Source organism: Sphaerodactylus townsendi, linkage group LG02, assembly GCF_021028975.2.
Source record: "Sphaerodactylus townsendi isolate TG3544 linkage group LG02, MPM_Stown_v2.3, whole genome shotgun sequence".
Taxonomy (NCBI): domain Eukaryota; kingdom Metazoa; phylum Chordata; class Lepidosauria; order Squamata; family Sphaerodactylidae; genus Sphaerodactylus; species Sphaerodactylus townsendi.
The window spans coordinates 20,411,997-20,424,105 of record NC_059426.1 but is presented as its reverse complement, the minus strand read 5'-3'; the positions used below and the strand labels follow the sequence as shown (position 1 = coordinate 20,424,105).

At 45.2% G+C, this 12,109-nt stretch overlaps 1 protein-coding gene across 2 annotated transcripts in view; it reads right to left on the bottom strand.

Annotated features, from left to right (window-relative positions):
- TRAK2 (trafficking kinesin protein 2) overlaps positions 1-12,109 on the bottom strand; it is a 61,251-nt gene that overhangs the window by 19,188 nt on the left and 29,954 nt on the right. Inside the window, exons 4-10 of one of the 2 annotated variants that reach the window (XM_048485987.1) lie at positions 9,999-10,052; positions 9,149-9,225; positions 6,858-6,974; positions 5,754-5,963; positions 2,250-2,328; positions 276-406; positions 60-134 (exon numbers count right to left, since the gene is read on the bottom strand). In XM_048485987.1, the coding sequence (XP_048341944.1) occupies positions 60-134; positions 276-406; positions 2,250-2,328; positions 5,754-5,963; positions 6,858-6,974; positions 9,149-9,225; positions 9,999-10,052 (743 nt within the window). The remainder of the gene's footprint in view (positions 1-59; positions 135-275; positions 407-2,249; positions 2,329-5,753; positions 5,964-6,857; positions 6,975-9,148; positions 9,226-9,998; positions 10,053-12,109) is intronic. The other variant, XM_048485988.1, reaches the window with a different exon arrangement.

Here is a 12,109-nt window from a genome sequence, read left to right as displayed (position 1 = left end):
ATCACTCGTTTGGCTTCAAATTTCAAATGTGCAAGTAAAAAAAAGAACTCGATCTATACCTCTGCCGTCAGCTGTCTCTGTGCATCTTTGGAGGCCTGCAGGTGAAGTTTCAGCTCTTCCTTTTCAATGATATGCTGATGAACAAAGAGAATGATCACCATACCCTTCTTTTCAGAACACTCTCTGAAGCAACATTCAACCCTCCCACCCACCCCAAGTGTAACGAACGTCCTGGAATTCAATCCCTCCTTTCCCTGGGCTCTGTAAACACGGACCTCTTTGATTTTATGCTGAAGATCCACAATCTGAGCCAGGAGTGAGGAGATCTCCTCCTGATAATGGAGCAGCTCTTCGTTCTTTCCCGTCAACTCCTCACTCATTCGGACAATCTGAGCATTTGTTTCCCCTAAAATACAGAAGCAGGAGACATTAAATTCAGACAGCAGCGATCTAGAGTCCGCATTTAAAAGCCACCTCTGGGTTTTCACGGAATAAAAAGAAACAACCCTAACGGCACAAGGGCAAAAGCCAGACATTTTTAGGATGACAACAGGGGTGTCTCGGTAGATCATTCGCTGAACAGGAGTCAGCAGCTTGATGCGGCAGCTATACGCTGTTCCATAGATAGGTGATAGTTCGGTCAGTTGAGGTGCAGCTGTCAAGAAAATTGTATGCCTCCGCATTAGAATATGCCCTGAACAAATACAAGAATTTTCATTTTGACGCACCGCCTTTGTCAAAACCATTACTTTGTACTTCACTGAACATGGTACTTTGATACATTTAAGCCAAAATGCATTTTTATTCTCAAACTGTGAAACAGATGTGAGGGGGAAAGGGTTAGGTAGGCACTAGGTCCCAGGCGGAGAATTCTACAACAAAGATCTGGCATGCTTTGTTTTGTGTCAGAGGAATATACACCCCTACTATCATCTTTCAGTGGAACAGAGTATAAAAAGGCAAATGGGATTTTGGATCAACGGAAGTATAGAATCCATATCACCCAGAGTGACAGAGTCACTTTATTATGCCCTGGTTGGACCTCACTTGGGAGTGCCGTCTTCAGTTTTGGGCATCACAGATTAAGAACGATGTTGATCAGCTGGAACGGCTCCGGAGGAGAGCAGCAAAGGTGGTGTGGGTCCAGAGACCTGAGTCCAATGAGGAAAGGTTGAAGGAGCTGGCTCTGTTTAGCGTGGAGAGGAGATGACAGCAAACTTCAAGTATTTGAAGTGCAGTCATATAGAAGATTTCTGGCAAATCAGTTCAATAAAGTCTTTGGCTTTACGTCAGGAAGAATTTCCTGACAGTTAGGCCCCTTCCGCACATGCAAAATAATGCACTTTCAATCCACTTTGCAGCTGTGTGGAATAGCAAAATCTACTTGCAAACAACTGTGAAAGTGGACTGAAAGTGCATTATTCTGCATGTGCGGAAGGGGTCGTAGAGCAACTCCTCACTGGAACAGGCCTCCTCAGGAGGTGTTGGGCTCTCCAGATTTGGAGGTTCTGCAATCTGTACTGTTTATTTGATATCCCAGCATTACATTGACTTACATTGTGTAATTGACCTTGGATCTCAGTGAGAAAGGCAGATTATAAATATTGAAAGTAAATAAGACATTGTAGTTGTACACTGCTGGACCTATGACTGCAATCTTTATTTGTTCCCATGACCACGGCCCCCATGTGGATGGGTAGGGGACTGCACTGAGGAGGGGGTGAAACTGCCCCTTACTCTATCTTCTGTAAGTGAAGCTCTGTTGACTGATGGGGTAAGACGGCCATCCCTCTGCCCAGTCCATGGCTATTGTGTTAGTCCACATAGATTTTGTGAGTCCAGACATCAGCTTTCCTAGCTTAGAAAGGATAGCTGGGAAGGGAAACATGGAAAACCTTGGAAGGACCAGAAATCCAATGCTGTCCATATCAATGAGAGACTGCTTTACAGTGGATTGTCCATGCCATGAAATGCAATCTTTTCTCTTCTTGCTGTGTGTGCACACATTTTTATAAATCTAGAGAAATACAAAACTTGCTGTCTGGATTAATTTTGCTTAGGAACCTCAGGATCTTTACATCACATGAGACAGACAGGATCATGTTTGAAGTGACTACATAATTGTACTGACAGCAGAAGCCTAAAGTTTTCAACCAGCCCAATGCTAGCATGGAGGTACGAGAGAGTAGCTGATAAATCTGCAATCAAAGACAAAAGCATATTTCTCATATTCTCCTCTGGATACTCACGGATCTCTTTAACACAGTCACTGACCAACTGCTGCTCCTTCTCCTCGTAGCTGATCGTTTCGGTCTTCAAATGGCAGGCCTTCAAGGACATTCAAAAGACCTGACATTAATTTCTTGCTGGTCCTGCATCTAGACATATTTTGGCTGGTCCCGCCTCCAAATCAGAAGCTGAACGCAACTGAGCTTGTGAACTGAAACAATACTGCCATTTGTTTTCAGTGATGCCACCTTCCCCTACTTCCACCAGCTGCTAACATGCACCTAATTGGAAGATTACAAAGATAAGCTGTACCAATAAAGCCAATCCCACAAGGTAGATCCAGTTGCCCTTCACATGCTGCTTTCTGCACACAAGATGGCAAAATGGCTGCTGATTGGAGTGAGAAGGTCAGCGGTGGGAAACGTCTGTACATGAACAGTACATGAACAGGAGCCGCGTAGTGTAGTGGTTAAGTGCTTGCACTGCCACTCACATGGTTAGGAGTTCGAGCCCCCTGTGTGTCAGATATCCTGGCAGCTGGCTCATGGTCAACTCAGACATCCATCCATTCCTTGGTCGGTAAATGAGTACCTAGCACATAGTTAGGGGGTAAATAATAGCCGGGGAAAGCAATGGCAAACTACCCCACAAAAATGGCTTGCCTATGAAATCACTGCTTGCAGTGGTACCCCAGGGTCGAACACAACAGAAGGGGAAACTTTACCTTTTACTTTACATGTGCGAGGGGATAAAACGGTAGGGGACTGGACTGCCTGTTCTTTGGTTAACTCATCAATTTGGTCTTGGTTGCAAACTCCATACGCAATTGTGAACAATATTTTGCTTAAGAACTGAGTACTCAGTAAAACGATAAGCAAAAAAACATCCCAACTAGAGTCCAGGAGACACTGTACAAATTTGCATATCCCAGTCTGCACTGATGGGGGCGTGACCTAACCAGCTTGGATGACTGGAACCCCACCGAAAGAGGAAAAAAATCACTTTTTTTAGTGTCAGGCGCAGTATCCGTGGGGGAATGCAAGATGATCATGATGCTCAGGAGCAGCAGTGGCGTAGGAGGTTAAGAGCTTGTGTATCTAATCTGGAGGAACCGGGTTTGATTCCCAGCTCTGCCGCCTGATCTGGGGAATTCAGATTAGCCTGTACACTCCCACACACGCCAGCTGAGTGACTTTGGGCTAGTCACAGTTTTTCGGAGCTCTCTCAGCCCCACCTACCTCACAGGGTGTTTGTTGTGAGGGGGGAAGGGCAAGGAGATTGTAAGCCCCTTTGAGTCTCCTGCAGGAGAGAAAGGGGGGATATAAATCCAAACTCTTCTTCTTCTCTTCATAGTCTTATTTTGAACTGTGTCCTGAAATTATTGCCATTGTATGCATAAAGTTCAGTTTCCAAAGCAAGGCAAATGCAGAGGCAGTTGCCTACAATATAATAAGCGCCACAATTCGTCTTGGCAGGCCTTCCAGTGAGTAAAAATTAACAGGTAAAAATCAAACATGTAGTTAAAGTTTAAAATTATACAACAGACTGCACTACAAAGATAAAAACCGTTTTCACCAGGATAGCGCGATCGCTACTAGCAATATTTGAGCCCCAGCTACAATTTTAGTCTACAGAAACAGAAAGGTACCATGGACATTTTAAGAAGTCACACACAGATAGGCGGGGAAGGGCCACAGCTCGGTGGCAAAGCACTAGCTTTGCACGCAGAAGGTTCCGGGATCAAGCCCCGGCATCGCCAGTTAAAAAAGGAGGTGGTCAGGAGTGATGTGAAAGACCTTTATCTGAGATCTTGGAGAGTTACTGCTAGTCTGAGAAGAAGATACCAATCCTGGCAGTCCTGATTCAGTAGAAAGCAGCTTCATGTGCTCATGGGTATGAGTGCACATATTCCGTTGTGGGAACTAACCCAGATTGTTAGTTCACTCATATTTTAGTTGGGCAGGAGGAATGAACAATTCAATAAACCGTGATTATCACTGCACTGAATATCCAGAAGGGTTAGTTCTTGGGGATTGACAGGTCAGATTATTGTGCCAACTATATGTATATCTTGAGCGATCCTAAAAAACGCAGAGCACACTCATTAGCTCGTTTCAATGCCTTGCCCAATGCTATGACATTTGGCAGGTACAATAATATCCCCTATGAGAATAGGCTATGCCAGTGTAAAATGGCTGTTGAGACTGTCCAACATGTACTTCTAGAGCAGTGGTGGCAAACCTATGGCACGGGTGCCAGAGGTGGCACTCAGAGCCCTCTCTGTGGGCACGCGCAGACAGAGTGCCCCCCTGCCCCCGCACATCTAGGCTGGCCTGGGCCGCTGGGCTCAATTGTTAGCATTAAACCTAAGACCTAGTTTTGGGGAAGCAGTGTAGGTAATCCTGTTAAGCGCTGTTAAACCCCACTGATTTTCATGCAAAGAAAAAAAGCGCAATCCTTTACCTGGGAGTAAGCTCGGTTGCTGGCAATGGGGCTTGCTTCTGAGTAAACCCTCCTAGGGTCATGATTCACCCTGGAGATGCACGGGTGCTTCAAAGCAAAGCCACCGACTACCACCAAGCTTACTCCTGAGTAACGCACGTCTCTGAGCCAACCATTTTTTCTAAACAAAAACCTCAGTATTCAGGTTAAATTGCCGTGTTGGTACTTTGCAATAAATAAGTGGGTTTTGGATTACAGTTTGGGCACTCGGTCTCAAAAAGGTTCGCCATCACTGTTCTAGAGTGTTCTATATATGATCTTCCACGCTCCATGTATAGTCATCCCTTGATAGAGAGGTTAAATATTGATATGTCATCATCTGTTATGAATTTCCTACTCAATGGTTCTTGTGATTTTATCTGTGAAAATGTTGCGAGCTTTCTGAAGCATTACCGGGCTAAGCGTAATTATTCTCCACAAAATAGTCATGGTTAATTTAGCTCTCTTTGTGTTCTGTATACAGGGTCTGTATGTAGATATTTAATGCATATTTTTAATGTATTTTAATGGGTTCAGTTAATTGATAAACGTTCCCTTTTTTGTTTTTGACATTGTAATATGGTAATTTATAATGCCAATAAAGGCTTCTGTCTGTACCCAGAAGGGCTTAAGAGGGGGAAATGAACAAGAAATCTTTCAAAAATACACTTGCGTGATAAGAAGTGGTTTATCATACCTAAAGCTAAAGGAACCACCAGATGCAGCTTTGTTACCTCTGCTTACTCCAGTGGGCCATCGGAGCTTTATTCCATTCCATGGGGATTGTCTCCCAAATGCCTTGATGGGATTTAGAAAATGATAATCCTCCGGGCTGGACAGTGGTAAATAAGCCAGCCAAGGACAGAAATGGGGGTGTTCCCCCCATTTGTTCCCCCTTAAGTAGCAGGACTACCAGTGGACTGCAAGCACGGTGTTTTACGGAGAATCCGTCCCCCTGCCAGAGCCCACAACTGGGACCTTCAGAGCCTTCCTTCAATGTTCCTCCATCCCCAAAGTTTGATAAGGCCACGGAAGTCGCTTACTTTTGTTCGAAGAGCCAGGTTCTCCTCCTCCATTTCCCTGAGTTTGTCCTGCAACACATCCAGTTGCAGGAGTCCCTGAGTCAAGTGGAAAGATTCATTGAAGCGAAGGGGTGTAGAACAGCTAGAGTCGGTCTCACTTTCCTCCGAAGCGATGGACACCACCCGAAGCAGTTCGTCTTTCTTTGTCAATTCATGCTGCAGCTGGTGAACCTGATGGGAAAGGACTTTTGTTTACTACACCCAGACGACTCACCATGGCCTCCTATAGTGAGACGTGGAATAAGATGCCCATTCCCATCCTTGTCTCCTCCCCCCCGCTATCAATAGTTCGTGCCTTCTCCCCTTTGTTTAGTCCACAATTACGACGACTTTATGGCACCATCAGATATGTATCCTGCAGAGAGATTTTAAGCGTACTATTTAAGTGATCATATTAACTCCATCATCTAATACATGATGCAATTAAAATATGGCAGTTCAGTCCCTAACGTCTGGCCTTAAAGACAGAAAACACAAGGACAGATCTTTGGATGATGCGTGCAGGAAACACAAGGAAAGATCTTTGTGTGATCTTTTCTTGTGTTTTCTGTCTTTAAGGCCAGACGTTAGGGACTGAACTGCCATATTTTAATTGCATCGTATATTAGATGATGAAGTTAATATGATCACTTAAAGAGCCAATGGGTTGGATCTAAAACGCAGTTCATGGACCGGGAATCCCCCCTCTCCCTTTCCGGATGTGGGTGGAAGAGCACCTCAGTTCTGTACAAATTTCGATTGAGCATAGAGGGCAATGCTTGAAGAGAGGTGCCATGCATGGTACATGCCCTGCTGTGAGTAAACTGATCAGACAGCAACATGCACATGGGCTGCCCAGCTGGCATCGCCACAGCCAGGTTTCACCAGCTTTCTTTTCTGTATTCCTTTGTGCTGAACTGCCAACCGCAAGAGATTTCTTGTGCCTGAGCAAACACACGCTTAGTTCTGTCTTATCACACAATAGCACTGAGAAGCGCTGCTTTCCTTGCTAGTAAACACCAAGGGCCAACTTGCTACCTCTAGCGTCGACTGTGACTTTTTCCACATCTGGCTGCGGCTGCTTACCTTGTCAAACACTTGGCCTAGCTGTTCTTCCAGAGCGTCATTTTGCTCCGTCAGGATGTGGTTTCGCTTAAGGAGGGCTTGTCCGATTCGGGCCGCCAACTCCAGGTCCCGATCTTTCTGCTCAGAAACACCAAGACAGAGTTCATTTCTTTCTCTGCTAAAGCTGTGGCCTTCAGCCTTTCCAGACCTGGGCCCCACTGAGCAGCAACCATGTGACAGAAAGTCATGTGACAGGAAGGGGGACTGGGGCTTTCCATCCTTCAAATTCTATTCGAAGGCTCAAGCGTGTCCATTTTGTCTACTAGAAACACACAATATTTCCTTTAATGTCTGTCAAACATGTCTCAGTTGTTATCCCACAACAATCTGAAAGAATGGAAAGATGTCCGATGCATGCCTTTGCGTTGCTTGAAATGTGAGGTGAGAGTCTAACATCTGAGAGATTTGTGAATCTTTTGAGTGAAAACGGGAAAAGGAAAAGAAACATCAAAAATAACTGCAAGCAAAACCAAAGACAGCTCCCCAAAAATGCTCAGTTTCATTCTCAACCAGCGTGGTGCAGTTGTTTAGAGCATGTGGATTCTAATCTGGAGAACCAGGTTTGATTCCCCACGCCTCCACCCGAATGGCAGAGGCTGATGAACCAGATGTGTTTCCCCACTTCTATTTCCCTGCTGGGTGACCTTGGGCTAGTCACAGTTCTCTCAGAACTCTCAGTCCCACTTACCTCACAAGGTGTCTGTTGGGGGGAAAGGAAGGGAAAGAAATTTGTAACCACCTTGAGTCTCCTTACAGGAGAGAAGGGTGGGGTGTAAATCCACACTCTTCTTCTCTCAGCAGCAACTGATAATTCAGAGATCCCTTACCTCTCAACAAGGAGATTCCATCTGGCATTCTGGTGGCTAACAGCCATTGACGGATCTATCCTCTGTGAATTTGGCTACCTTCCTTTTTAAATCTGTTTCAGCCATTATCAGATCTTATGGCACTGAATTCCATAACATAACCATACAGCCTGAGAACCTCTCTGGGCACTTTTGCACACGCGGAACAATGAACATCCAATACACTCTCAATGCACTTTGCAGCTGAATTTTACTGTGCAAAACAGCAACATCCACTTGCAAACAATTGTGAAAGTGGACTGAAAGGGCATTATTCTGCACGGGCAAAAGTGCCCTCAGGTGGAGGGTCGTAGCCTGGAGCTGGCAAGCAGGTCTCTTGGCAGAGACAGAGGGAAAGACCTGCTTCATATTTAAAACCCCTCCTTCCCTTCGTCTGTTCGTCTCTTTCTTCTGCATTGTCATACTTTATTGTGAAGCGCTTTGGGTCTCACATAGGGAAGATGTGAACAAATAATACTCTCTCTTATCTACAGTAATGGGCTTACACAAAACAGAGTTTGGGGTTTACAATCCATCCCTGAGTTTAAATAAGATATAGCATTAGAGGCAGACTGGCATTTCTGTGGGCTTAAGGATTTAATGGACCGTGTCTTTCCTGGTTCTCTCCAGCCTGAATGCCTCTGATATTCTGTTCTTGGAAGACTACTAGAAACAGGACTGGGTGCGGGGACTCCATGGCCAGAAAACCTCGCACCCATCAAAACACTGATCTGCATCTAACCCTGCATCCAGACGCCTGCAATGATGATTCTTGAGAAACACGACCTAGAAGGGCCTCACAAGTTTCTGCTGCTAGAAGTAGGGAAGCATGTGAACAAAGGGGTGCCCCTCAGTGTCCCCTGCACTGTCACATTGTAAACCTGGGCAGATCACATCACTCAGCCGGATTCCTTTGACTTCGCAAGAACTAAGGTGGATGGGCCTTTGAATGGATCAGAGTCTCAGCGATTGAAGGACACCCTTAATAGTGCCTGCCGTTCCTCTGATAATCTGCATATCTCTGAAATGCAGTGCCTTCCGTTTGCTCTGACACTGTTGCTTCCCAGCTGGGACCGCACCATCTGTTAACTGCAGGACTGACTCTGGATAGCACAAGAAATAGGTCAGTTTCATAGCTCCAGGGCTGTCACTTGTGTGTGGTTATTCTGTTCAATTCTTTTTTCGTGCTTTGTTAATATTGTTAGCCACCTCACTAACAGTTGTACAGAGAGGCCAAATAAATAAACGTGTAATTTGTGCTTAAGGTTGAGCCCGTTGTAATTCATCTCCTTCAAACTGAATTTTTAAAACCCGTTTGGTTCCTAAAAACATTTAAGGGCACTGAAAAACAAATCTGCTGTAAAAATGAACAACATTAACAAGCAATTATACAGCAAGCAACTGTACCTCAGCCAGCAGATGAGTAACCACTTCGACATCGCTGCAATTTTTCATCACCTGCTCTCGGCTGTCTGTGCCAAGAACTGAAAATCAAAAGAACTTCCTTAATGTGGTTTACACAGAACAGTGATATGCACGATTCATGGGAGTGAAGAACTTGGGAACTTCACAGAAAACTGGTGAAGATCAGCGGGAAAGCATGTTTTAAAATCATAGAATCGTAGAGTTGGAAGAGACCATAAGATACATCAAGTCCAACCCCCTGCAATGCAGGAACACACAATCAAAGCACTCCTGACATATGTTCATCCAGCCTCTGTTTAAAAAACTCCAAAGAAGGAGACTCCACAACTCTTTGAGGCAGGGAATTCCACTGTCAAACAGCCCTGGCAGTCAGGAAGCTCTTCCTAATATTTAGGTGGAATCTCTTTTCCTGCACTTTGAATCCATTACTCGGTGTCCTAGTCTCTGAGGCAGCAGAAAACAAGCTTGCTCCCTCTTTGACATGGAATCCCTTCAAATATCTAAATGTAGTTGTCATGTCCCCCCTTAACCTATGCTTCTCCAGACTAAACATCCCCAGCTCCCTAAACCTCTCTTCGTAGGACATGGACCTTTCTCCATTTTGGTTGCCCTCCTCTGAACTTGCATATGAAGTTTTAGGCATGAAACAATAACAATATGTAACATTCAAATGCAAAAAGAATGTCAAAGACCTTCAGGCGTTAGTTTCGAAGCATGTTTGTAGAATCGGAGGACATGAAAGAGTATCAAGGAAGCAGGATAAAGGAGTTAGCAGTAATGATGAGGTAGACATTTCTACGACTTGCCACAGATAGAACGAAACTTGAGTTACCTGGTGGGTATTTGTGAGATCCAGCCAAGGAAGGAGGAGGAAGTTCAAGAAGAGCTATTGGAGAGCAACAGGATAAAAAGCAAAAGAGAAAATAGAAAGTAACAGTTGCAAAACTGCATGCCTGGGCATTCTGTAGTTTCCCCCTGCCATGCAAAGCCCTGCATGTTCAACAGCTTCCCGTTTCCCTCTGACAAGTGTCCCGATTCGCCAAGGACAATTTGAACATGGGAGCAAAATAGGAAGTTTTCTATGCTTGCAGAAGAACGCTGCATGCCCCCTAGACGCACTTTGATGGACAGATCTGTGGAATAAACGTTTTGTGAACCCCAGCAGTGGTAGATAAGTCTCAGGATCTGGAAAAATCTTTGTTGGCAGTAGCTGGAACATGTTAGAACAAAACAGCCCGAACCTTTCTGGACTGAAGTCATGCCACGCACCATTTTGCAAAAATATATGGCAAAAGCCCTGGCATCTTTTTGTATGGCGTCCTTGCACCTGGCCCTTAAAACTTCCAAGTAAGACGGGGCCATTCCATGACTGGGCTTCATTTGTCACAAGAAAGGAAGAGGCATCCAAAACAAAAGCGGAAGGGAAAGAACCAAAGCAGCCAAGACATAAAATGGGTTAGGAAACACTGACACACGTGGTCTTAAAACACACACACACCCCTACCTAACTCTCACACTAATCCTGCTCACCCACACCATTTAATAATTGCCATGTCTCCAAGACAGAAGTAGGCAAATAGCCTGCTGTTCCTTTCCTTCCACAGAATCTCCACTGCTTGTGAATATTTTGATGAATTTTATTTTAGCTTTTAATTCTTGCAAGGATAAATACTCTCAACCCCTCCTGTGCTGAAGTTCACTATCTTGTTAGCTACCAAGAAAGAGAGAGAAAGAGAGAGAGAGAGAGAGAGAGAGAGAGAGAGAGAGAGAGAGAGAGAAGGTGGCAAATACTGTTATTGCCCCTCCCTCATTGGTCATGGATCCTCTTGTGGCTAGAAAACGACTTTGTGAATCTTTAGGCAAAGGCTACAAGGTAATTGGAGCACCATCTGATTTACTGCAGAGCAATGCAGAAAAGGCTAATCACACATCTAGACCTCTTTATAACCTGACCCTATCTGGCCACCGTTAGAGGGCAGGACTAGGACTAGGGAAGCCGAGTTCAAATCCCCCCTTCCACCACAGACTCTCTCTCAGCCCAACTTAGTTTGCAGGGTTGTTGTGAGGGTAAAAGGGAAGAGCAGAGGTCCTTGTATTTGTCTTGCCCTTCCGAGAAACACAGGAACGCAACAGACTCATAACTGATATGACTTGTGGCTAACTGGGGAGAGGGACAAAAGGGAAAAAACATGATGCCATTCACTTGTTTAACATTTGTAGTGGAGAACTTCTTAGTCCTCCCAAAGTTCAGTCCATGACTAAGCTTTAAAGATTGGTCGGGGGAGATCCGCACAGGGTCCACCATCAACCACAAAGTGATAAGCCACCTGTGCCCTTGTGAACTCCCCCTCTGCTCATATATTTCCGGAAGACCTGTGCCAGGTGACGTCCGTTTTCCCTGGCGATATTTAAGAGCCCCCCTCTCACCTTGCAGGGTGAACACTGTCAGCAGCTCCTCGTTCTGATTCACCTCCCGGTTATCCAGCGCCATGCCCCAAGACCCGCTCGAGCACACACACGCCCCACATGCAGAACCAGCTCAGAAGCAGACGTGTCTGCCCCAGGATGTTTTGTTTCTTCTGTGGCACACAACACTGCGGTGCCACAGTAAAAGGGCTCTGGCCTCCGCCCAACTGCCAATCAAACAAGCATTCTTCGAAGCAGCTTTACAGTGAAAAAACGGGAGGAGTCAGATTGCGATGCTGGGCTACGAGCACAGGCCCAGGTGCACGGAGCTCAGGAGGCAAAAATAAAGGTGTGCTGCTCTAGTTTGCTCCGTTTCAGAACTAGGCAACGCCACTAACAGCACACACAATAACAATTTAATGGCAATCTCCCGTGTACTAATGCTAATACACAATCACAAAACGTGTTGCATCCACCGCTTTTCATGTGCTTAAAAGGTGCATAAACAATAAAGTGCATATATACAAATCAAACCCA